The sequence below is a fragment of the Ursus americanus genome, chromosome 4 (assembly GCF_024610735.1).
Source record: "Ursus americanus isolate L20-20 chromosome 4, mUrsAme1.1.p, whole genome shotgun sequence".
Classification (NCBI taxonomy): domain Eukaryota; kingdom Metazoa; phylum Chordata; class Mammalia; order Carnivora; family Ursidae; genus Ursus; species Ursus americanus.
This window is the reverse complement of record NC_142130.1, coordinates 56,109,342-56,135,277: the sequence shown is the minus strand read 5'-3', so window position 1 is coordinate 56,135,277 and position 25,936 is coordinate 56,109,342. Positions and strand designations below refer to the sequence as shown.

At 38.4% G+C, this 25,936-nt stretch overlaps 1 protein-coding gene across 1 annotated transcript; it reads left to right on the top strand.

Moving 5' to 3' along the window:
• The first annotated feature begins 1,772 nt into the window (after positions 1–1,772).
• On the top strand, positions 1,773–2,717 carry LOC123784322 (olfactory receptor 5K1-like). The gene has a single exon (XM_045785652.2). The coding sequence runs from the start codon at positions 1,788–1,790 to the stop codon at positions 2,715–2,717; it is 930 nt and encodes a 309-aa protein (XP_045641608.1). The 5' UTR covers positions 1,773–1,787.
• Positions 2,718–25,936: the final 23,219 nt, after the last annotated feature.

Here is a 25,936-nt window from a genome sequence, read left to right as displayed (position 1 = left end):
TAAGATTTAAGATTTTTCTCTTCTTCTAAGTATTATAAAAATAAAATATACAGGGCAAGCTTATTTTTATTAACTTTTAAACTACTATGATATAGTTCAGAAAATCTTATATAAATTCCTTAGAAAACAGGAAAGAAGTACATAGATCAATTCATATAATAGACTGATACATAATTATTTTAATGATAAATCTTGAAGAATTTCCTTTGTAGGCTATTCTTCAAAATTAGCAGTCTCAATTTTCAGAAACCATAGAGGTCACTAAGGACCAGTGGTAGTATACTGACAGCAAGTTCACCTATCTCAGGCCTTTGAAGCTAGGACTGGAATCAATCCTTTTTTTTCTCTATAGCATTAAACAACTCTTATAAGAAGTATAAGCCATAGCTAAACTCAAATGTCTAAAATTCTAATAAGGAAACTGTGCATGTATATATGAGAAAAAGCCATGTAGATTATACAGAAGCAACTCAAGGTTGTGCTGGTTATATAGGATATGCTTGAGGATGCAGGAAGTGAAAATCACTGTGGTCTGGGGCATTTAGTAAAAACTATCTTAAGTAGCATCTTATGTAAACTATGCTTTGCATAAAGAAGGAAAGTATTTAGAAATCTGGGCAAAAATCAGTAGGAATGATGGCATGGACAAAATCAGTTTTTATGGAAATGGATCTAATACCTGGAAAAGGGATGAGCGAGGTGATAATACATAGATTTTATTTCCTTTAATATCCAAAATAATTTTCTTTAAGATGAAAGTCCTATTCTTAATCCCTAGTGATCTTCATATAATTCTTAAGATATAAATGTAACATATCTCTTGTATGCTATTTTCAAGCATTCCCTCCACTGGGAGAGTATATGAAAACATATTCCTCACTTAAAAAAATGTGTATAGGGGGCGCCTGTGTGGCTCAGTTGTTAAGCGGCCGCCTCCGGCTCAGGGCGTGATCCTGGGGTTCTGGGACCGAGCCCCACATCAGGCTCCTCTGCTGGGAGCCTGCTTCTTCCTCTCCCACTCCCCCTGCTTGTGTTCCCTCTCTCGCTGGCTGTCTCTCTCTCTCTGTCAAATAAATAAATAAAATCTTTAAAAAAATAAAGATCCTTAAAATAAATTTATAATTTTCATATATACACATTTTTTAAAGATTTTATTTATTTGACAGATAAATAAATAAAATCTTTAAAAAAATAAAGATCCTTAAAATAAATTTACAATTTTCATATATACACATTTTTTTAAAAGATATTATTTGACAGAGAGAGAGAGACAGCCAGCGAGAGAGGGAACACAAGCAGGGGGAGTGGGAGAGGAAGAAGCAGGCTCCCAGCAGAGGAGCCTGATGTGGGGCTCGATCCCAGAACCCCGGGATCACACCCTGAGCCGGAGGCGGCCGCTTAACGACTGAGCCACCCAGGCGCCCCTATTTTAAGGATCTTTGATACAAAAACTGACACTAAAATTATACCAAATATGGGTATGCTAGATTTGTACTCTATCTATGCATGAATTCATAAATACAAACCTTACCCACTGTAAACATTCTTCCTGGAATTATAAAAATATTCATGGGAATGCTGATATTCAGATTTGAGGTTATAAAGCTGACAATATAGGGGGATGAACATCCCCTAGAGGTTTGTGTGCCTGTATCCAGAGATCATAATGGAAGTTTGAAGAAGCTCCTCTCTTTGTTGTAAAAAGAAAAATTCGGGAGGAAAATGATACACACTCTAAATCAGAATCTTGTCTCTTCAGAATTCCTATCTCAACAGAGAAGGTGGATATGACTGAGGGTAACTACTCCTTGACAACTGAATTTATCCTCATAGGATTTACAGATCACCCAGAGTTGAAGAGCCTTCTGTTTGTGGTGTTTCTTACTATCTATGTGATCACCATGGTGGGGAATCTTGGCCTGGTGGCATTGATCTTTATAGAGCGTCATCTTCACACACCAATGTACATCTTTCTGGGCAACCTGGCTCTAATGGATTCCTGTTGTTCCTGTGCCATTACTCCCAAGACATTAGAGAACTTCTTTTCTAAGGACAGAAGGATTTCCCTTTATGAATGCATGGCACAATTTTATTTTCTCTGCCTTGCTGAAACTGCAGACTGCTTTCTTTTGGCAGCAATGGCCTATGATCGCTATCTGGCCATATGCAGCCCACTGCAGTACCACACCAAGATGTCAAAGAAATTCTGCATTCAGATGACCACAGGGGCCTACATAGCAGGAAACCTGCATTCCATGATTCATATAGGGTTTCTCTTTAGGTTAACTTTCTGTGGGTCAAATCAAATTAATCACTTCTTTTGTGATGTTCTTCCATTATACAGACTCTCCTGTGTTGACCCTTATATCAATGAATTGATGATATTTATCTTTGCAGGTTCAGTTCAAGTCTTTACTATTATCATAGTCCTAATCTCTTATCTCTGCATCCTTTTCATGATTTTCAAAATGAAATCCAAGGAGGGAAGAGGCAAAGCCTTATCTACTTGTGCATCCCACTTTCTCTCTGTCTCAATATTCTATGGTTCTCTTCTCTTTGTGTACGTTCAACCACATTCAGTTAAAGAAGAGGATAAAGATTTACCTGTTGCTGTTTTTTATACTATAGTAATCCCCTTATTAAACCCTTTTATTTACAGTCTAAGAAATAAGGAAGTAATAAATGCTATGAAAAAAATTATAAAGAAAATTTTATAACATTCTTAAAGAAATATCATCCTCTGTGGAAGATTAACTTAAATTTAATAAAATGCTTTTCAAAATCATGGCACATTGAGGAAGTAGAAAATGACCACTTTGTACATAAAATATTCAATTGGTCAAACATGATAGTATAGGAGTCAAATAGATAAGGTCAGCAAGGATAGATTCTGCTACAAAGTATTCCAAAATCTAAGCTACTAGCTCCCAGCAAGAACGAACTAAATAATTATTCTTGAGGTCACAAACTGTGTCACCAAAAAATTAGCCAAACTATTAAGTAATTGTTTCAACATATAACGAGTTACAATTTTCATCAAAAAACAAATACTAGGAATAGAAGTCAGTATATATAAAGATTACCTCCATTTAATATTGTTGACAAATTTCTGGAATTCCAAAATATAATCTTACAAACTCTGGCACATTCCAGGTTCTCAAGAATTAATCCCATCTGAAACAACATCATCCATCAGAAGTAAACTGAATATATTTGATTCTTAATTTTCTTTGAGTTTATTCAAGAGAATATATTTGAATATTAATTCACACAGAATATCTATTCTAAAATCAAGAATATTTTCATCCTTAAAAGGGGAAATTTTGGTATATATCTTTGTCACAATTAAAAAATATTAAAAACAAGAAAAAATACTAATATAAATGTAGTGTTATTTAATTTTACTCTCAAGTTCTCTGAAGTACAGTATCTGTATACTGGTGATTTATCAATCTGTAGTTTAAATAGATGGTATTCATACTGAAATCCATATGGATTTGGGTATTTTCATATAGCTTGATTAGGTATCCAAAAAATGAAGTGCAATCATGAATACATTAAACTAATTGAAGGGGTTTTTCCCTCTGATATTACTTATCTTGTTTGTTACTAGGAATTCCACCCACCTGTACTGACTCCAGTGTAAATTACTGATACGTTCACAGCATTAACAAAAAGTTGGAGATGCTGTAAAGCATAAATGAGGCACAAAATAATGAAAATTCTGAATGCCTAAACAAAAAATATTTATTGATCACTTACATATGCAAATATAAAAAAATAATTTACTGAGAACATGTTATCTGCTAGGCACAAAGCTAGATATCTCATATATATTACCTACCAACTGGTTAGACATGATTTTTCATGTCTTTTCTCAGTAAAAACCTCATACTTTGAAACATTGAGAAGCTTGCTTAAGTTCATCCAGGTGATTCAGCTAGAATTTGTATCAATGCTGCTTGGGAGTTCAGAAAATGGAGAGTTTCGTCACCCAGGGTATTTAGTCCTTATGTAGCTTCAGAAGTAAGATGTGCCTTAAAAATGATTTTTTAAAAATGATGTTTGGAGGAAAAAAGGAGTGAATATGACCACAGTCCATGTGTATGGAAATAAGTGGGACACTGGGAACTGAGGTGAAGGAGGTGAACCATGGACAGAGTCAGAAAGCTGACAAAACTGTTGTTAAGAGCTGTTGCCAAATATGGGAAATAAAGGTGGAAGGGGATCAGGTTACTGAGAATCTTAAATGTTACCCTAAGGAATCTGAATTTATATCAGAGGAATCAGACACCAAATTCTTCCTAGAATCAGGTAATATGATTGTATTTTTCAGAAAACTAATCTGGCAATTGATTGGAATGAAGCTGGAAGCAATGAGGCTAACCTCAGGCATTCCTATATTAGATGATGAGAGCTGACACTGGAGGATGAATGGAGAGGAGTGCACAGATATAAGCAACATTTTAAAGAAAAAATAGTAAACTGTAACTACTGGATAATATAATGAAGGTATATCTTCTTCCTTGGGAGTACCAACCTAGTTGTAACAGATTTCCTATCACTAATACTTAAAAAGGTACCTGACACATTTGGCCATTCACTAACCATTTCCTGTAATATATTTTAATATAATCATTTAAGTTAATATATAATAGGTTTGTTATTTTTAAACAAGTCAATAAATAATTTTTAATTTCTTTTTTAAATTTCTAATATTGTAAATACTGTTGGTTAAAACCCACATAAACAAAGCTCTACAGGGTCCTAAACACTTTTTTAAAGAGTGTAAAGGAATCCAGATACCTGAGTTAGACGAATGCTGTTTCTTTGTATCCACTCTCTATTTTAGGGGATATTTTTAGTTGTCAGATTCACATGCTTTGATCCCTTTCCGTTTTTCAGGGGTACCACAAATTCTGTTTATGTATTTCCGCACCACCCACTTCCAACCCTTAGCAACACTGAAGCCTACAGGTCTGTTAAGGGAAGAGTCTGTGACTTATTTGGGGCCAATGAGACAAAGAGGTAATTTTGTGGAGGTTTCAATATGTTGCCTTTATTTTGAAAAAGATCCACAGAAAAAGGTAGTCTTTCTTCTTCTGAACGTCATGCTGTGTGGATATGAAATCTGCCACAGTCTATAAGCATTTTACCTTCAAAAGAGAAACCAGCCTGGAGATGAAGTCAACACACAAAGGAGGGTTTGGCTGACCCATTAACCATCCCTTCTCATTTTACATTGCAATAGATCTTCTTAATGTTAAGTTAGTTAAAATAAAAAAATGCTTTTATTGCAACTGAATAAATATTACTGATACATCCATGTCTCTTCCTCATCTCTCATTTTCTGCTTTATTTTAAATTAATTCTCAGACACCCTTTTAGCTTACGAATAACTTTTCATCAGAATCCATTTAACTACTCAGCACATCTATTATATTTTTTACTTTTATTTTTATATTTTAATTTCCTATAACCCCACTGGAAAAATGGGGCACAAAGAGGTTTCATAATTTGTCCACAGAAATATTAAGGTGGAGCTCAGGGATCAAATCTAAGGATCAAATCCAAAATCCATGTTCTTAATCACTAAGTGATATTATACACAACTTAGAGAAGTGAAAGTAGCAAGAGAGGAAAACTTTCAAGAAACTAAGCTGTAAAGTGGGCAAAGAAATAGGGCAGAGGGTCAAGAAAAATGTGAATCAATGATATTTTCCTCGAGATTTATTTTGAAAAATTTCAAACCTAAAAGAAAGTTGAGAGGATCCCCATGAATTTTTTTTAAATCAAGATAATTATTTGTTAACATTTCACCACATTTGCCCAATAATTCATCTGCAAATGTGTATATATACATATTTAAAACACATATGTATACGTGTCTATACAAATATACATATACATAAGATTTAGACAGTTTACCCATAAATTTTTCAACATATATCTCAAAAGAACAAAGACATTTCCTACATTGTCATATCATTTTTTAAAAGATCTTATTTATTTGTTTGAGAGAGAGAGAATGAGAGAGAGAGAGAGCACTAGTGGGAGGGGGTTGGAGGGAGGACACAAGGGGAGGGAGAAGCAGACTCCCTACTGAGCAGGGAGCCCTAGGTGCATGGGGCTTGATCCTGGGATCCCAGGATCATGACCTGAGCTGAATGTAGATGTTTAACTGAGCAAGCCACCCAGGCACTCCTGTCATATCATTATTATCCCCAGGAAATTTAACATCACCTAATATGGTGTTCACAATAAAATTTTTCCCAATTTTCCCCAGATTGTCCTTCTTAGCAATTCATTTTTTCATCAAGAATTCAATTAAAAGGCCACTATTTGCTTTATTATCATTCCTTAATCTCCTGTAATCTAGAAGAAGCTTCTTGCTTTTTTTTCTTTCATGACATTGAAAATTTTAAAATATTTGTGTCAGACATCATGTAAAATATCCCACCATCTCTATTTTTGTGATGTTTCCTCGTGAGGAGATTGAAATTAAATAATTCAACGATCACGGGTGTGCTTGTTTTTCTTTTCCCATCATGAGGCCCATCACATTAGTTTGTCCTGTTAAGTGATGCTGTTCGCTGATTACTTCATTAAGGTGGTACCATCAGGTCTTTCTACTATAAAGATAACTTATTTCCTTGCTATTAAAATCTAATCTGTAGGGTGGTACATTGACACCATGTGAATTTCTTGTTCCCTAATAATTTTTCATCAACAGTTTTAGCATCTGATGACAATAATTATTTGAATCAATTAACATCATTGGAAGCAGAAAACTGGTGGTTGTTTTCCCTCAGATTGTTTTCTGGCTTCATTCCGAGAAACAAGAACTTTCCCGCGAAGACTTTTTAATAAATTAAAAAATTTTTTTCAAACAATTTTGGATTTATAGAAAATCATAAATATAGTATTGAGAATTCCCATATATGGCACACCCATTTTCCCATGTCATTAATATTCTACATTACTATGGTAATGTAGGTAAATCGCCATTTTCATGTCAGTGGCAAACACTATCCTGATAACTTGTAACTCTTGATGTTGACCTTGACCACTTGGCTGACTTGGTGTTTGTCAGGTTTCTCCATTGTGAAGTAGCTCTTTCTCCACCCTCTCTTCCTGTGTTCTGTGTAAGGAAGTCACTATCCACAGCCCACACTTACAGAGAGAAAAGAAATGGACCATCTCTCTGGGACAAAGTATCTATACAAATTGGAATTCTTCTGCATGGAAGATTTCTCCATTCACCTCACTCTTTATATATTCAATCTTCTATTTATATCAGCATAGAATCATGGATATTTATTCTATACTTCGATATAATTAAATATTGCTTTATTGATTTTGCTGCTCAAATCATTCTGGCTTTGGCCACTGGGAGATGTTTCCATTGGCCCTGTGTCCCTTTGACATAGTCCATCATTGTGTATGCAGGGTGGGGTTGTGTTTCTTTGTTGTTTAGCTATTATCTTTTTTTTTACTTTCTGGCATTACAAGATGCCCCAGGCTCATCTTGCATATTTATTTCCTGCCCTAGTCACCAAATCAGCTATTTCTCTAAGTATTTCTAATTCCTTTGACTGGAAAATGGTATTAAGAACCAGGATCTGGGCCATAGGTATGCTAATTGTTTCTGCAATGTCATTGCTTCTAGGCCCTGACAGCTGCCAGAGTGAGGGTACCGTGGCTGTGTTCCTGTCATTCCATATTCTCGTCAGCAACTGGTATTTACTTTTTTTTAATTGTAGCCATTCTTCTATGTATGCCATTATTGTTTTAATTTGCAATTCCCTGTGGCAAATGATGTGGAGCAGCTTTTCATATGCTTATTTACCATTTGTATTTCTTCTTTGGTAAAATGCTTGTTCAGAACTTTTGCCCAATTTTTATTGGGTTGTTTGTGTGCTTTTTGTTCATTTTTTATCAACAAACAACTTGGATCTTTTTTATACAAGTCTTTTATCCGAACGGTGTTTTCCTGGTACTCCCCTATGCACATGCTGATGCACTTCCTGCTGTCTTCATTTCTGTGAGGTTCTGTGCATTTCTCTTCATTCTTTTTTTCTTCATTCTTTGGATTGCATACTCTGTTGATATAACTTCATTTTTTTTTTTTTTTTTTTTTTTAATTAATAATGATTTTTTATTATATTATGTTAGTCACCATACAGTACATCCCCGGTTTTCGATGTAAGGCTCGATGATTCATTAGTTGTGTATAACACCCAGTGCACCATGCAATATGTGCCCTCCTTACTACCCATCACCGGTCTATCCCATTCCCCCACCCCCCTCCCCTCTGTAGCCCTCAGTTTGTTTCTCATAGTCCATAGTCTTTCATGTTTCATTCCCCCTTCTGATTACCCCCCCTTCCTTTATCCCTTTCTTCCCCTACTGATCATTCTAGTTCTTATGTTCCATAGATGAGAGAAATCATATGATAGTTGTCTTTCTCTGCTTGACTTATTTCACTAAGCATTATCTCCTCCAGTGCCGTCCATGTTGTAGCAAATGTTGAGAACTCATTCTTTCTGATTGCTGAGTAATATTCCATTGTATATATGGACCACAACTTCTTAATCCAGTCATCTGTTGCAGGGCATCTCGGCTCCTTCCACGATTTAGCTATTGTGGACATTGCTGCTATGAACATTGGGGTGCATATGGCCCTTCTCTTCACTACGTCTGTATCTTTGGGGTAAACACCCAGTAGCGCAATGGCTGGATCATAGGGTAGCTCAATTTTTAACTTTTTAAGGGACCTCCACACGGTTTTCCAGAGTGGCTGTACCAACTTGCATTCCCACCAACAATGTAGGAGGGATCCCCTTTCTCCACATCCTCTCCAACAATTGTTGTTTCTTGCCTTGTCTATTTTTGCCATTCTAACTGGCGTAAGGTGGTATCTCAGTGTGGTTTTGATTTGAATTTCCTTGATGGCTAATGATTTTGAACATTTTTTCATGTGTCTGTTAGCCATTTGTATGTCTTCATTGGAAAAGTGTCTGTTCATATCTTCTGCCCATTTTTTGATTTGTTTATTTGTTTCTCGTGTATTGAGTTTGAGAAGTTCTTTGTAGATCTTGGATACCAGTCCTTTATCTGTAGTGTCATTTGCAAATATATTCTCCCATTCCGTGGGCTGCCTCTTAGTTTTTCTGACTGTTTCCTTGGATGTGCAGAAACTTTTAATCTTGATGAAGTCCCATAAATTCATTTTATCTTTTGTTTCTCTTGCCTTTGGGGATGTGTCATGAAAAAGGTTGCTTTGGCTGATGTCGTAGAGGTTGCTGCCTATGTTCTCCTCTAGAATTTTGATGGATTCCTGTCTCACATCGAGGTCTTTCATCCATTTGGAGTTTATTTTTGTGTATGGTGTGAGATAGTGGTCAAGTTTCATTCTTTTGCATGTAGTTGTCCAATTTTCCCAGCACCATTTATTGAAGAGACTGTCTTTTTCCCACCAGATGTTTTTTCCTGCTTTATCAAATATTAGTTGCCCAAAGAGCTGAGGGTCCATTTCTGGGCTCTCTATTCTGTTCCATTGGTCTATGTGTCTGTTTTTGTGCCAGTACCATGCTGTCTTTGTGATCACAGCTTTGTAGTACAGCTCGAAGTCCGGCATTGTGATACCCCCAGCTTTGTTTTTCCTTTTCAACAGTTCCTTGGAGATTCGGGGTCTTTTCTGGTTCCATACAAATTTAAGGACTATTTGTTCCAGTTCTTTGAAAAACGTTCTCGGTATTTTGATCGGGATAGCATTGAAAGTGTAGATTGCTCTGGGTAGCATGGACATTTTAACTATGTTAATTCTTCCGATCCATGAGCATGGAATATCTTTCCATCTTTTTATGTCTTCCTCAATGTCTTTTAAGAGTGATTTATAGTTTCTAGAATAAAGGTCCTTTACGTCTCTGGTTAAGTTAATTCCAAGGTAACGTATGGTTTTTGGTGCTATTGTAAATGGGATGGATTCCCTGATTTCTCTTTCTTCGTTCTCGTTATTCGTGTACAGAAATGCAACTGATTTCTGAGCATTGATTTTGTATCCCGCCACGTTACTGAATTGCTCTATAACTTCTAATAGTTTGGGAGTGGCTTCTTTTGGGTTTTCCATATAGAGTATCATGTCGTCTGCGAAGAGAGACATTTTGACTTCTTCTTTGCCGATTTGAATACCTTTGATCCCTTTTTGTTGTCTGATTGCTGTTGCAAGGACTTCTAGTACTATGTTGAATAATAGTGGCGAGAGTGGGCATCCTTGTCGTGTTCCTGATCTTAAGGGAAAGGCTTCCAGCTTTTCCCCATTGAGAATAATATTTGCAGTAGGCTTTTCATAGATGGCTTTTATGAGATTGAGAAATGTACCTTCTATTCCTACACTCTGAAGGGTTTTAATCAGGAAAGGATGCTGTATTTTGTCAAATGCTTTTTCGGCATCAATTGAGAGGATCATATGGTTCTTGAGTCTTTTCTTGTTGATATGATGTATCACGCTGATTGATTTGCGAATATTGAACCACGCTTGCATCCCAGGTATGAATCCCACTTGATCGTGGTGGATAATCCTTTTAATGAACTGTTGGATTCTATTAGCAAGTATCTTGTTGAGGATTTTGGCGTCCATATTCATTAGGGAAATCGGTCTGTAATTCTCCTTTTTGAGGGGGTCTTTGCCTGGTTTGGGGATCAAGGTAATATTGGCCTCATAGAATGAGTTTGGTAGCTTTCCTTCTGTTTCTATTTTTTGAAATAGCTTTAGGAGAATAGGTATTATTTCCTCTTTGAATGTTTGGTAGAATTCCCCAGGAAAACCATCCGGGCCTGGAGTTTTGTTATTTGGAAGGTTGTTTATCACTGACTCAATTTCTTCATAATTAATTGGCCTGTTTAAGAAATCAATTTCTTCCTTTTTCAATCTTGGTAGTTTATAGGTTTCCAGGAAGGATTCCATCTCTTCCAGATTGCTTAGTTTATTGGCATATAGCTGTTGATAAAAATTTCTAATAATCCTTCCAATTTCAGTGGTGTTCGTCGTGACCTCTCCTTTTTCATTCATAATTTTAATAATCTGGGTCCTTTCTCTTTTCTTTTGGATAAGTCTTGCCAGTGGTCTGTCAATTTTATTGATTCTCTCCAAGAACCAGCTTCTAGTCCTGTTGATCTGCTCTACTGTACTTCTGGTTTCTGCTTGATTGATTTCAGCTCTAATTTTGGTCAACTGCTTCCTCGTGCGTGGATTAGGCCTGTCCCTCTGTTGCTGTTCCAGCTTCTTGAGGTGAGAATATAAAAACTGCATTTTAGATTTTTCTATTCTTTTGAGTGAGGCTTGGATGGCTATGTATTTCCCCCTTAGGACTGCCTTTGCAGTATCCCATAGGTTTTGGACTGTTGTATTTTCATTCTCATTGGTCTCCATAAATTGTTTAATTTGATTTTTGATTTCCTGGTTTATCGAGTCATTCCTGAGCAGGATGGTTCTTAGTCTCCAAGTGTTTGAGTTTCTTCCAAATTTTTCCTTGTGGTTGAGTTCCAATTTCAGAGCGTTGTGGTCTGAGAATATGCAGGGGATAATTTCAATCTTTTGGTATCGGCTGAGACCTGTTTTGTGTCCCAGAACATGGTCTATTCTTGAAAATGTTCCATGGGCATTAGAATAGAATGAGTATTCTTTGGTTCTGGGGTGTAGTGTTCTATATATATCTAAGAGGTCCAACTCGTCGAGTGTGGCATTCAAAGCCTTTGATTCTTTGCTTAGTTTTTGCCAGGGTGTTCTGTCTATTTCTGAGAGTGGAGTGTTGAGGTCCCCTACTATTAATGTATTTTTATCTATATGTCTCTTTATTCTGGTTAAGAGTTGGCTTGTGTATCTTGCTGCTCCCCTGTTGGGGGCATATATATTTATAATTGTCATATCCACTTGTTGAATACTTCCTTTAAGAATAATATAGTGCCCTTCTGCATCTCTAACTATAGTCTGTAGTTTAAAATCCAATTTATCTGATATGAGAATTGCTACCCCAGCTTTCTTTTGAGGTCCATTTGCGTGAAAGATGGTACTCCATCCCCTTACTCTCAGTCTGAATGCATCTTTGGGTTCGAAATGAGTCTCTTGAAGACAGCAAATGGATGGGTCATTTCTTTTTATCCAATCTGCAACCCTGTGGCGTTTGAAACCAGAATTCAAACCATTAATGTTCAGGCTGAGTACTGAGAGATATGCTTTTAATTCTGCCATGTTGTCAGTAAAGTCTTTGTTTGTATTGGCTGTGACTTTCTGTTTTGTATCACTCTTGGGGCCTTTTTACTTTTATAGAACCCCCCGTAATACCTCCTGTAGGGCTGGTTTCGTGGTTACGAAATTGGCTAGTGACTGTCGATTCTGAAATGTCTTTATTTCTCCATCAATTCTGAATGACAGCCTTGCTGGATAAAGGATCCTTGGCTGCATGTTTTTCTCTGAAAGAGCTTTAAAAATGCTCCCCCAACCCCTTCTCTCATTCCAGGTCTGTGTAGACAGGTCTGATGTAATTCTGATGCCTTTGCCTTGGTACGTGAGAAATTTCTTTGCCCTGGCCGCTTTCAATACTGTTTCTTTGGATCTCATATTTGCGAATTGCACTATGACGTGACGTGGTGTAGGTCTGTCATGGTTGAGCTTGGGAGGGGTCCTCTCTGCCTCTTGGACACGAATTTTTGTTTCCCTTGCTAGATTAGGGAAGTTTTCAGCTACAATTTGTTCAAATATCTCTTCTAGACCTCTGTTTTTCTCCACCCCCTCGGGGATGCCGATGATTCTAACATTGGATCGTTTCGTTGAGTCAGTAATCTCCCGTAGCCAACATTCGTGGGCGTGGATTTTTTTAAGACCATCTTCTAATTTTATTTTTTCCTCTATTAACCCATCCTCCAATTCACTAACCCTTTCCTCCGCTTCCGTGACCCTGGCCGTCAGAGCCTCTAGTTTTGCCTGCATTTGGCTCATAGAATTTTTAATTTCTGTCAAATTCGCTCTCATTTCCGCCCTTAGGGATTGTATATTCTCAGTAATATTTTCCTGAATACTTTTTTCAAGTCTACTCATTATCTTGACCATTGTTACTCTGAATTCCATTTCTGATAATTTGGTTACATCCATATCCGTTACTTCTGTGGCAGAGGCCCCTGACTCACTGTCTTTTCTTTGCTGGGGGGGGCTTCTCCTTCTTGTCATTCTGATGAAGAGAGGTTGCGGGGTTTCCAGAGCCCAAAATTATTGACTGGGTCCCAGGCCGTGCCTCTTGTTTTATAGGGATCTTAGAGATGTGGGCTTCTTCTTTAAAGATTTTATTTATTTACTTATCTGAGAGAGGGAGACAGACAGTCAGCAAGAACGAAACAGAAGCAGGGGAGTGAGAGAGGAAGAAGCAGGCTCCCAGCGGAGGAGCCCGATGAGGGACTCCTTTCCGGAACGCCGGGATCACGCCCTAAGCCGAAGACAGGCGCTCAATGACGGCGCCACCCAGGCGCCTCCGGTTGTGGGCTTCTTGATTTTTCAGCCTGCCTTCTGTGTTCTGGGGGAGGGGCCTGCCGCGCCGATACTCAGGCAACCTTGTTTGGTTAGAGTCTCCGTGTCCCCTGCGAGGGAGGATGGGGATGGGCACTCTCTGAGCCGGTATTTCCAGGCTTTTGTTCTCTGGCGGCTTTCCCTGGCGGCCGGCTATGCCTCTTCTGAGGGTCAGAGCAGCAGAGGCTGCATTGTCGCAGAACAGAGGGATTGCGGCCCGTTCTCCACTGATGTTCCGGCCACTTTAACTCTGTTACTGTTGGTGCTGCTCAACCCTGCGGCGTCCCGGGATGTGCGCACCAACTCGGCGACCCTGCCCTCACTTCCAGGGCCGGCGCGTCTCTGTCCTTTGTGTTTCTAATGCCGCCAGCCACCGGCCGCCCAGTCTCTGTCCTTTGTGTTTCTAATGCCGCCAGCCACCGGCCCGCGCGTCTCTGTCCTTTGTGTTTCTAATGCCGCCAGCCACCAGCCGCCCCGCACGCTCCCAGGTCTCCCGGTCTCAGTCTATGCCCGGTGAGCACACCTCGATTCCGGAGTTTCGTGAGAAGCCTGGTGGCGCGCGCACCCGGTTCAGGGTCTCAGTCTGCTGTTTCGCGGGTGCCGACCGCGAGTCCGCCCGCTCCCCCGTGCAGGTGGCCCGCCAGCCGCCAGCCGCCCCGCGCGCGCTCCGGGAGTTCCCGGTCTCAGTCTGGATCCCGTGAGCACACCGGGATTCCGGTGTTCCGGGAGATGCCTGGTGGCGCGCGCGCGTTCACGGCTCACCGGTCTCAGTCCGCTCTCTCGCGGGTGCCCTCTGTGTGTCCCCCGCTCCCCCGTGCAGGTGGCTGCCGCTTCCCGGCGCCCAAACGCGGCGGCTCCCTCCCCCTTCCGTTTATCTTCCGATATCCGTGCACGGTTTACAGCTCCCCTCTTCGTACCTCAATACTCAGCGCTGGAGATGTTCATTTGTAGAGATCCAGATGCATCATCCTGCGTCTCAGGCTGATTCCGTGGTTATTTAGGCTGGTCTGGTACCTATCCAGCTCGACTCAGGGGACCGGCTGAAAAAGGGGTCCCCTACTCCTCCGCCATCTTAACTCCCTCCCCCTGTTGATATAACTTCAAATTCAATGATCTTCCCTCTGTCAGTTTAAATCTACAGTTGAGCTTCTGCTGTGATTTTTTTATTTCAGTTGTACTTTTCAATTACAGAATTTCCATTTAATTGTTTCTTCATACTTTCTCTTCATTGATAGTCTCCATTTCATAACATTGCATTCGTACCTTCCTTTACTTATTTAATCCTTGTTTCCTTTAGTTCTGTGAACATATTTATCATGATTATTTTTAAGTTTTTTCTGTTGAATCCAATACATGACTGCTCTCACAGGCAGTTTGTGTTGTCTGCTGATTTTCTGGTGTATGGGTTACACTTTTTGCCTATCTCATGACTTTGTTGCTGTTGTTGAGAACTGGGCATTGAAGATAATATATTGTAGAACTCTGGATACTCATTCATCCTTGGTTCTTGTTATAGCCTTGTTTATTTGTTTACAGACTGGGTGGATAGTGTGTGTGTGTGTGTGTGTGTGTGTGTGTGTGTGTGTGTGTGTGAAGTCCATTTCCCCTGCAGTGTAAAGCCTTTGACGTTGCTCTCTGGAGGATGCAGCATGCACACAGTCACTTGGGATGACCGTGGTTTTATCAGAGGTCCTCTTACCTCTTTCTTTGATCATATCCAGCTGTTAGGCCACATGAACTCCCAGAGATAGCATAAGCACACCCTACCCCACTCCCCTGCTCTCTCTTTTTAATGCCTTGGTGAATAAGTTGTTCCACATTCATAAGCAATTAAATTTGGGCCCCTTTGAAGCATGGTTTTTGAGGATAATGTTTGAGGCTCTTTCTAACGTGAGGCAAGCTCCTTCATATTTTCTCCTATGCTGCATTTTTCCAGGCAAACCAGCTGGATGTTTCACCAAAGGTTCCACCAATCTCCTCCTAATCATCTTTTGCCAATAAAGTCATTTTCTTTGAGGGACACTTTGGAGGTCTCTATATACAACTAATGAATCTTTGAACACTACAACAAAAACTTATGATGTACTATATGCTGGCTAACTGAACATAATAAAAAAATAATAAAATTTAAAAAAAAGAAATTATTCTTTTGCCAAAAGGGATATAAAAGATATTTATTCACATCATTTAATGAGATTAAGAACTATAAAATTAAGATTTTAAAACATGTTTCCTAAATTGCCATAAAAGTTATGTTCTGAAAAATCTGAAAATTATATTTTAAATTTGGGGGCTGCTTTCAAAGATTAGGTGAAAAGAGATTTAAAATATTACCTGCCACTGATTTTCTATTATTAGTTTTAATCAAAAATGTTCAAATATCAATAATTTCATATGGTTCTACCTGATTAGAAACAAGAGAGAGCTGAAAAACTAATTTTCACATCAAATGAAACAACACAGTCCTATGCATTCCAAAGAAAAAAAGTCTTCGCAAGACAGGATGACCTCAGCTATTTTGAAATGTGCTTGAAATATCAACCACAACACATATGCAACAGCAGGGCTTATGGTGCTGGCTTTCCATGCTTCAGGATGCTACCAGTGAGGCTGTAACTCCCAGCCCGATAGTGACTGTGTTTCCACAGTGCATATTAAAGGCTGGTGTCGGACTGACAGTCACAGACAACTTTGGGGTGACAAGGGGCAGGGATGTTGTCCAAAATAAGTATCTTCCCAATACAAAAATGTCATGTTGGTCAATAATTCTAAGACCCCGTGCACAAGTGTTTTGTATGTTTACTTAGCTTTTCTACCTTCCACAGAAGGTGCTGAGGCAACGAAACTTCAAGAGCGAGGAAGAGGTAGAAAAGTGAGTAAGCAGCAACCGCACGGGCAACAGTCATCTGCAGAGTAGCATTGGCTTTAAGTCAGAAGCAGGCTTGATGATTTCTGTACAGAACACAAACATCCACAGCCATTATGTGACTTTTTAAAAATCTAGCCACATTAAATGAGACACATAGAGATCACAGAATTACTTTGAAAATATGTTTCTAAAATTCTGAAACACAATGGATAAAGAGGCTCTTGTTTGCTAATGGGGGCAAGGGGTTACCATATTATTTGGAAGATAAAAGAGAGACCCCAGAAACAAGGCATTTTCCAAAGAACCACAGAGATACTCATTCAGAATACTGTACTCCTTTATCCTAAAATACTGAGATTTAAATCAACTCAGACACTATACACAATTGAGTTTCTTCTCATTTTTTATTTTACTTTTTAAAAAAGACAGATTTAGGGTATTGTAAGAAATTACTAAGTTACATTTTTTTTAAAAAAAATCTGTCAAGTGCTACAGTAATGGAATAAATAAGATTTTTTAAAGTTCAATGTTTATAGACATAAAAAAATGACTGAATTAGAAAATGTTAAACAATGTTGACACACACCAGGAAGGGATTTAGGCAAGGAAAGGCACATCATTTCACCACAAGAAATATAGACCATACTTGGAAGTTAATGACCAGCCAAAGCTTTAGGTCTTGTGGTAGTTTTCCCACTTCTGGAGGGTCATTATAGTGGAAACTTCTTCATGGTACTGAGCTGGAATAAATAGATAGCATTTGGAAAATTTTAATCTGTGACCCCAAAGTAGTGTTAGAAAGAAAGCACTCTTAATAAACCCGATATGTGAAGAAGCAAGGAGCAAAAATCCAAAATGGTTTGGTTGTACTGAAAATTCTATTGACATATTAAAAAGAGTTTTTAAAAATACAAAAAAAAGGTAAAGTAAAATAAGGTTAATCCTTTTGTCTGGAATTGGAATTCTTGCAGTTACAAAGTTAAAGTTTCAAGTAAACACTGTATTTTTCACGTCCTTTCTTGTAGACAGACACAGTATAGATAAATAGCTACCATATTTCACCTGGAATAAAGCTATATGCCAATATTTGGGGGAAAGGATCTTAGATAATCTCCTTATTTTATATAATTTAAATCTTTGAGAACAGCACTAATGCTCTGGCTGACTGGCTATCTACAATAGCTAAGTAAGCATAAGTTCTGACAACGATGAGAGGTTTCTCAGAGACACCAAGACGTTTCTAGCTCAACTGATAGTTATTTACTGAAAAGTCTAACAGATATCAGTAGATGTGTTTGGGTCAATTTCTCACTATCAGTTTTCTTTCACAAATTTGTGCCAAGTGTCCACCCACTCCTTGCTGTCTGGACTCTGTACTTAGATTACTTGGTTTAAAAAATGGAATCATTCAGAGTAATCCATATAAATTTTAGTGGCATTAAGAAACAGACAGGGCAACAATGTGTGAATGTTTAAGAATTATGACTCTGTCTCTGTGGAAACCAGGAAGAAAACAAAAGGTAAGTGTGATGACAAGACTCACCTGCAAGGAGATGGAGAATGCCTGTGGCAATGGTGGGATACAGACTCCGGCAAATGCAAGCACAAAGTCCAATCACAGCCCCAAAGCACATCAAACCTAGACTAACAAAAGGTAAAAGGAACTGGCAACGCCAAAGATCTGATTTTGAAAAAGAGAAAAAAAGATATGTTACCATGATTTCAGACAGTTTTCTCACAATGGCAACTTCTTTCATGTACTAATTAGATCTTTTCTCAAAAAGTGAGAAAGGAGGGGCCCCTGGATGGTGCAGTCGGCCGAGCATCCCACTCGTGGTTTCTGCTCAGGTGGTGATCTCAAGGTCCTGAGACCAAGCCTGGTAACGGGCTCCATGCGTGGGAGTCTGCTTAACATTCTCTCTCTTTCCCCCACTACCCCTCCCCTGCTCATGCTCGCTCTCTCCCTTTCTCTCCCTAAAATACATTTTTAAATCCTTTTTTAAAAAGTGAGAAAGGAATACTTCAATATTGGAGTTTCTTTTCTAAAACACTTTGTTCTGGGGCGCCTGGGTGGCACAGCGGTTAAGCGTCTGCCTTCTGCTCAGGGCGTGATCCCGGCGATATGGAGTCAAGCCCCACATCAGGCTCCTCTGCTATGAGCCTCCTTCTTCCTCTCCCACTCCCCCTGCTTGTGTTCCCTCTCTCGCTGGCTGTCTCTATCTCTGTCAAATAAATAAATAAAATCTTAAAAAAAAAAAAAAGGCACTTTGTTCAAAAGGAGGCCACCTAATAAAAGTAAAAGGCACTAACAGTTAACCATTACTGAGGGCTCACCGTGTGTCAAGCACTTTCTACCCATGCTTTGGCTACCCAGAATCCCTATGAAGGATGTACTATTATCTCCATTTCATAAATGAGGGAACTGAGGCAAGAGGTATAAATAACTTGTACAAGGTAACACAGTAAGTGGCAGAGCCAGCATTTGAAGCAAAACCTTCTAGCTCCACATACAAATGAATCTACATCCTTATAGGATCTCAAGGCAGGCCTAAGAAGGAGATGAATGGTGATTGTAAAAGACCTGTTGAAAGAATATACATAAAGCACAAAGCAGAGGATCTCTGCACTCAATAAATGGCAGTTGTAATTATCATAAATTCCCTCAACAACATAGGAAGAAAGCTGATGACTTTACAAAGCATCCCCTTCCATTTTTACATTATCTTCACTATTAGTAATGTATTAATATCAACTCTAAATCAAATTCTACCCTCTAGTGCTAGTTTTACTTAACGACATAAAAGTCTTTTTTCCAACTTCCCTTCAAACTCTGTTAGTAATAAACTTCCTCCTATATATTTGCAATACAAAATTGAATACCTTGAATAACACGGGTTTAACTGGCAGGCTGACTTACATGCAGATTTTTAATAGAACAGTACTGTAAATGTATTTTCTCTTCCTTATGATTTTCTTAGTAAGATTCTCTTTTACTTTATGTAAGAATACAGCATATAATACATATAACATACAAAATATGTCTCCATTGACTGTTTTATGTTACTGGTAAGGCTTCTGATCAACTGTAGGCTGTTAGTAGTTATGCTCTGGGGGAGTCAAAAGTTACACATGGATTTTCGACTGCATGAACGGGCCAGTGCTCCTAACCCCTACATTATTCAAGGGTCAACTCTACTTGCCATTTATTCAATGCTTCCTCTCATGACATGGTCATTCTTATGGGCCAGCTCCAGTAAGTCTCTATGGCCTGAACATTAGGTCCAAATCTGAAGACAGTATTTCCTAGGTAGTCTGACCATCAAAGTACAGAATGCTCCTAATAAATACTTTCATTTGTTTTTGATATCCATACTTTTGTTACTACCTCATGAGAGTGGATTAACATTATTGGTAGCCCAGACCCTTGACTCATATAGAGCTTGAGTCATCTTTTTTCACATATCCCTATCTGAATTCAGGTAACTGAAATGCTTATCTCAAATATAGGAATTTATTATTTATTCTATTAAATTTACTCTTTACAAGAGTCCATTAATAACATCTTTTGGGGAGGTCTGGATTTTGTCATCCAGTGTATTCACTGCTTCTCTCAACTTCATATTTGCAATTTGGTAAGTACGTATCTAACTTTAAAACATGTTATCAACAGAACAGAGTTCACTGGGATACCATTAGAGATCTTATCTCAAGTTGATACATTGTACTGACTCATTGTTCCAGTTACAGAGATTAATGAATGGAAATTTATTTCCTTCCCCCTCCAACTGTAGTGCTGAGATCAATATACTAAGGTTTTAAGCAGATCAATCCCACTATTGTGGTTTTCAATCGACAAATTTCTCCATGAACTGCTGATTTAGCATGAAACTCATGCATTTTGTGACCACATCAAATGACTCTGGAACACGAATAACAATGACTGCTTATTGTTTTAATTATAAAGGTTTAACAAAAATGCTTTTCAATAATTATTCTCTGAAATAAAAAGTGATATAGAAAGATGTTCCCAGAGGACAGCAACCTCTTTAGCCTTGAGTAACACACAGGATTCTCCAATGCCCAATGGATGCCAATAGTTCTCAGCAGTAGGCTTTAGACATGGGCTCAAGGAAGGAAAAGAAAAAAAGTAGGAGCAGTAAATGAATGAAAATAGATATGCAAGAAGATTAGGAAGGAGGAGAAGACAAATAAATAGGAACTTTGGTTTTATCTGCCTAACTTACTCCCCCAGCCATCTTCCCCTTCTCAGGTAAAGACAATTCCATCCTTCTAGTTCTAGTTCCTTCTAGCTCCATCCTTCTGGTTTTCAAATGCAGAGTAATCTTCTGCAATGATAGCATGGCTTAACTCCAAACCTAAGAGCCTCTGCTGTGATTTATCTGCAGAGACCTGCCTAAGTCTCCAAAAAGCACCCTTATCTCTCACCATGACTTCAACTACCATTGGTTTTGGTAGATCATGTGACCCAAGTAGTAGAGCAGCTTGCACAGCTGCCTACACCTTTGTACATCCTTCTCCTGTTCAGAGTTACACTTAAAACTAACAGCTTTCCTGGACACTTGGTAAATGGGTTGGAGTAATACACCCAAATGAAGACGACATTGCCTCTAAAATCCACAGGGGCCCAATAGATGTTGTACCTCTCTTTTGGCTGTAGGAGGGCCAGATGCAACAACGTATCCTTTACCATTGAAGAGATGTCTCCACCTGACCCACCACTGGACGACTAGAAATTTCACCTAGATAAATGGGCCCTGAATTTTGTTGAATTTATTTCTCAACTTCTGGTACACAAATGTCTACCAATAGGTCTACAGTAGCTACTGCATAGAAATAAGTGTGATATCCTATAGCAGGAAAAGAAGATCAAGATCCTTGGGTAAATATTTGCAAATCATGTATCTGATAAGAGCTTCATATCCAGAATATAAGAAGAATCTCAAAGCTGAAAAATAAGAAATATATAACTCAATTTAAAAAAGAGAAAAATATTTGAATAGACACTTCATTAAACAAGATATACAAGTGTCAAATGGAGACACAAAATATGTTCAGTATAATTCATCATTAAGGAAATGCAAACGATGACCATAGTGAGATACATTGACCCACAACTTAAAATAACTAAAATTGAGGGGCACCTGGGTGGTTCAGTTGGTTAAGCATCTCCCTTCAGCTCAGGTCTTGATTGCACTTCTGGGATCAGGCCCCACACCCACCTTTCCACTCAGTTGGGAGTCTGCTTCTCCCTCTCACTCTTCCTCTGTGCTCTCTCTCAAATAAATAAATACATATCTTTAAAAGAATAACTAAAATTGAGAAGACTACTCATACTGGAAGCAGCAATGCAGACTTTTGTACCCATAGATGGACCACAAAATGAGGTAAGAGATAAGTACACAAAGTGGAAGAGAGAATTATATTTAACTCAAGTTTGGATTATGTTGAAATTACCAGGGCCCCTTACTGCTTACCCACCCTTCCGCTGAGTTTTCACAGGGTTTCCCTTTTATCTATGTAGTTTATTTCCCCCTCTTCTTTGGCTTTCACAAACAAATTCAAAGGACACAGGATAACTAATGACTCTACCAAAATATAGACCCTTTTCTTTCCCCTTAGCTCTCATCAAATCCCATGTGGAGGTTAAGCATTTTTCCTCCTCTTCAGATACCAAATCAAAATGTTACTATTTCTACCTTGTTCTATTTTGATATAAATAATGTCATTTATTTTCTGAATGAACATTCATGTCACTTCTCTCTTCATGCTGAAAGGTAAATATGAACACCTTACCACCATGTTCAAAATATCTCACTAGTTGTCCTTAAAAGTGGGGTAAAGAACAAAGTGCCTGACCTAGCCTCGATGACCCCATGTGAGCCCAAGCATGCTGGACTTTCTTGTCCCATCTGGCTCCATCTTGCTTCTCCTTGCATGCCAGCTACATTTACCATTTTCTTTGTTTATTTCTCTGATGATCTAGCTCTGAGATCACCAAACCCTCCAAGGATGGAAGACCCTGAAGGTGGCAAATATCCAGGGCATCACTTTGTTAGACACGAGGACTCTCAGACATCCTCCCTGACCTATCAAAGAAGAATGTGCATTTTAAGAAAATCACCAGGAGATTCACAAGCATCAATGTTTGAGAAGCACTGTTATATACCACCTCCCACTATGGTCCTTTGTTTTGTTTTCCCTTTCATCTTCCCTTGACCTCTGCCAAATAAGATTTCTCACCTGTTTACAAATTAAAGTGGGAAGTGCAGTGTAGGTCTGGAATGTGAGCTGCACTTTGCATCAGGAGGACACCTCTATTTGGAGTTGGCTCCTGAAGGGAATGCAGAACACTGGTCTCATTAAATTCATGTGTGATTAGCTCAGATAAGATCATACTAATCAGAGCACTCAGAACATCAAAATTTATACATTGAAATTTGCATAAATATGTCAGAGGTGCCATTAATAGTGGAAAATAGGGACATAAAATACAAGATCTATGATGACTTGAAGTTTATGATTTCAGAGTCTGTAATGCCCTATGAGATACCTGGGCTTCTCATACATGTTCAAGTTTACAATGCCCAGAAGAACAATTTAGTTTTGTCCTAAAGGAAAGCCTTGGGTGCTGCTGGGACAATTTTAGTCCTTCATTCCTTCCTCATCTGGCAAAGAGCCCACAGTTGTGCAACTGGTTGACTGTTGTGCTTGAATCAAATTGACATAAATAACACTTTCCTGAGCTTGTTAAATGAAGCCTCCAAAGTGAATCAGTGTGCAAGGAGTTTCTACCCATGTTATGGTCACTTCAGGACTACTGTATTTCTTAGCTACTTTAGAAAGCCTAACACTCAAATGAATTTCCTCAATTTCTTACAAGATATGGGTAAGAAAGAAATGATTACTCTTAAAGTCATTATTCTTTATATATAAAGTTGATATACTATTACATCTATAATAATTTTACATTGGGTTTACAAGGGCCAAAAAGCCAGGTGAGTAATAGAAGACAAAGTGAATAATTTACATATTAAATTTTAATGACTGTCTCTAGTAAAGCAAAATAGCTGTAAGACTGAATTACTCTTTTTAGCAATGTTTTACTATTTCTTAACATATCTATAATGACTATATAAGTATTCATGAACTAGAATGTTAAACAATTTAAACCACATTTAAAAATCATTTCATTCCTATGTAAGAAATCTCTCTGCTTCTTCTGATTAAAAGCTCCTTATGTTTAAGTGATCAAAGTTTCTGATTCAAACTTCCAAGGTACGTCCCTTGCCTATTAACTCTATCCTATCTCCCACTTCTGACACGTTTCATTGACTATTTCTTTTTTTTTCTTTTTTCTTAATGTTTTTTTATTATATTATGTTAGTCACCATACAGTACATCCCTGGTTTTTGATGAAAAGTTCGATGATTCATTAGTTGCGTATAACACCCAGTGCACCATGCAATAATGCATTGACTATTTCTATACACGTAGCAGGAAATAGGCAGGAAAAGCTCCGTCTCTGCTCTTTCCAGCATTTATAGCTCAATAAGTACCTGCATAAACTGAATTTGAGATTTTTAAATTATTTAGTGATTTGGAATTGCCTAGAAAGGAGACTTTTCCAAATAAAAATACAGTTACCAAGTGAAATTAGTGGCTTTGTTTTTTATATCATCTGTATGCCACTACATTATGGCTCAATTTTATTCTGTTATAACACTGGTAGAGGAAAGGTGTTTTCAAGTAAAACCATAAGGATTTCTAGAAAAAGTCAGATGTAATCACTGTAATAAACGTAAAGCAACTTTTAAACATGAAAACCTTTCAGGCAGTGCTAATGTATTTATGAACAGTTTTTGAAGAAAAATTTAACCTGAAAATCTTTTGCTTACACATATTCCATAGAAAAATAAATTTGGAAATTCTAATTAAAAAAAGAAAGAAATGTTGACAACTTTAAATGACAACCAGGGTTAAAATAGACATTTATCCCCAAACTTTGGGCCTTTCCTTTTTTGTTGTCCATACTCTTTCTCTTATACATTCTTTTCCTTTTAGCAATTTATTTATTTATTTTTGAGAGAGAGTGTACGTGCAATTGATGGGAGGGGCAAAGGTTAGAGAGAGAATCCTCAAGCAGACTCCCCACTGTGTGCAGACCCAATGCATAGCTCAATCCCAGGACTCTGAGATCATGACCTGAGCAGAAATCAAGAGTCAGCCTCTTAACCCACTGAGCCTCCCAGGCACCCCTGATATATTCTTAATCCTTCCTCTTTGCTTATCTTTCCCACACTTATCCATCCATGTGTCTATTATTCTCTGCCTATCTCTGTTCACGTATCTTGTGATCTTCACCACCCAAACTTCTCCTTCTGCTGTCTTCTTTCTCCTTTTCATGGGTTCCTCTCTGTTTGTCTGTTTTGAAAACTTTTATTAAAACAATATCAGGGAAAAATGCTCTATTTGTCCTGCAATAGACATATAACACCTGTCATCCATATTCTTGGAGTAGTTAATGTCACCTTGCTGCTCACTGTGGTCAACTTGGTACCCACTCACTGCTCATTATTCTCTGGCTGCCAGAAATTGTTCTCACTAAAGCCGTCTCTTAGTTTCCATGCTCAATCATACCTGTTCACCCCTTGTCCTACTGGAGCATTTACTTTAGTGACTGGCGCCATCATCTTCTTTGTCCTTCTTGGGTATATTTCTTTCTTTGTGTTCATGACACTCACCTGTCCTGTTGTCCTTCTCTTCTTGATCATTCTGCTCAGTATCCTTTCCTGGTCTCTTATTTGCTGCCAGTCAGAACTGTTACTTTCAAAAAGACATTATTTTTTGGAATGGAATCTAACATAGAAATGCTGGGAGATTAAAGGGATCAGTTGGGAAAAAATGGGCAGCAGCAGAAGCAAGCATGGCAGTCTGTGAACAGCAGAAATTATATTCCAACGTTGACTCCATGAGGGCTGCTATGACTGCCGCTGTGTGGGAATGCCACTGTTCACACTGACAGAGTCACTGGTGTGGGTGCAGGGTGCATTTGCTGGAACCTTCATATTGTGCTTTGGCTGCCTTAGCCACTCAAATTCTCTTTTGTCCTTGTCCCTTTTTCTCCGTCACTCCAAATTCCAAATCCAGTGTGGTTGGGTTTCAGTTGCCAAACTTACAAGTCCCCTCACTCTAGTTGTTAGGAGGATAGGAAAGTCAGTTGTAGCTCTTTTGGCTCCTGCAGTGGTTGGTAGACTTTGCCTAGTCCATGATTATGTGGTAGAAAGAGGAATGGCTATTTAAAAATGACATATATCCTTCATAACCACATTAATATATTGCCAGATTAGTTTCTCACCCTTCCCTTCACTTTGTGTATTCTCCACTAGATAGGTTCTATGTAAGTATGCCTTCAGTCTACCCCAATGACTTCCAAGTCATTATTTGTAGTAGCTCCAACTACAAAGTATATACCACCTGGATGTTCA

Coding starts and splice junctions, on each gene's coding strand:
- LOC123784322 (XM_045785652.2), top strand. CDS start 1,788: ATGACTGAGGGTAACTACTCCTTGACAACTGAATTTATCCTCATAGGA.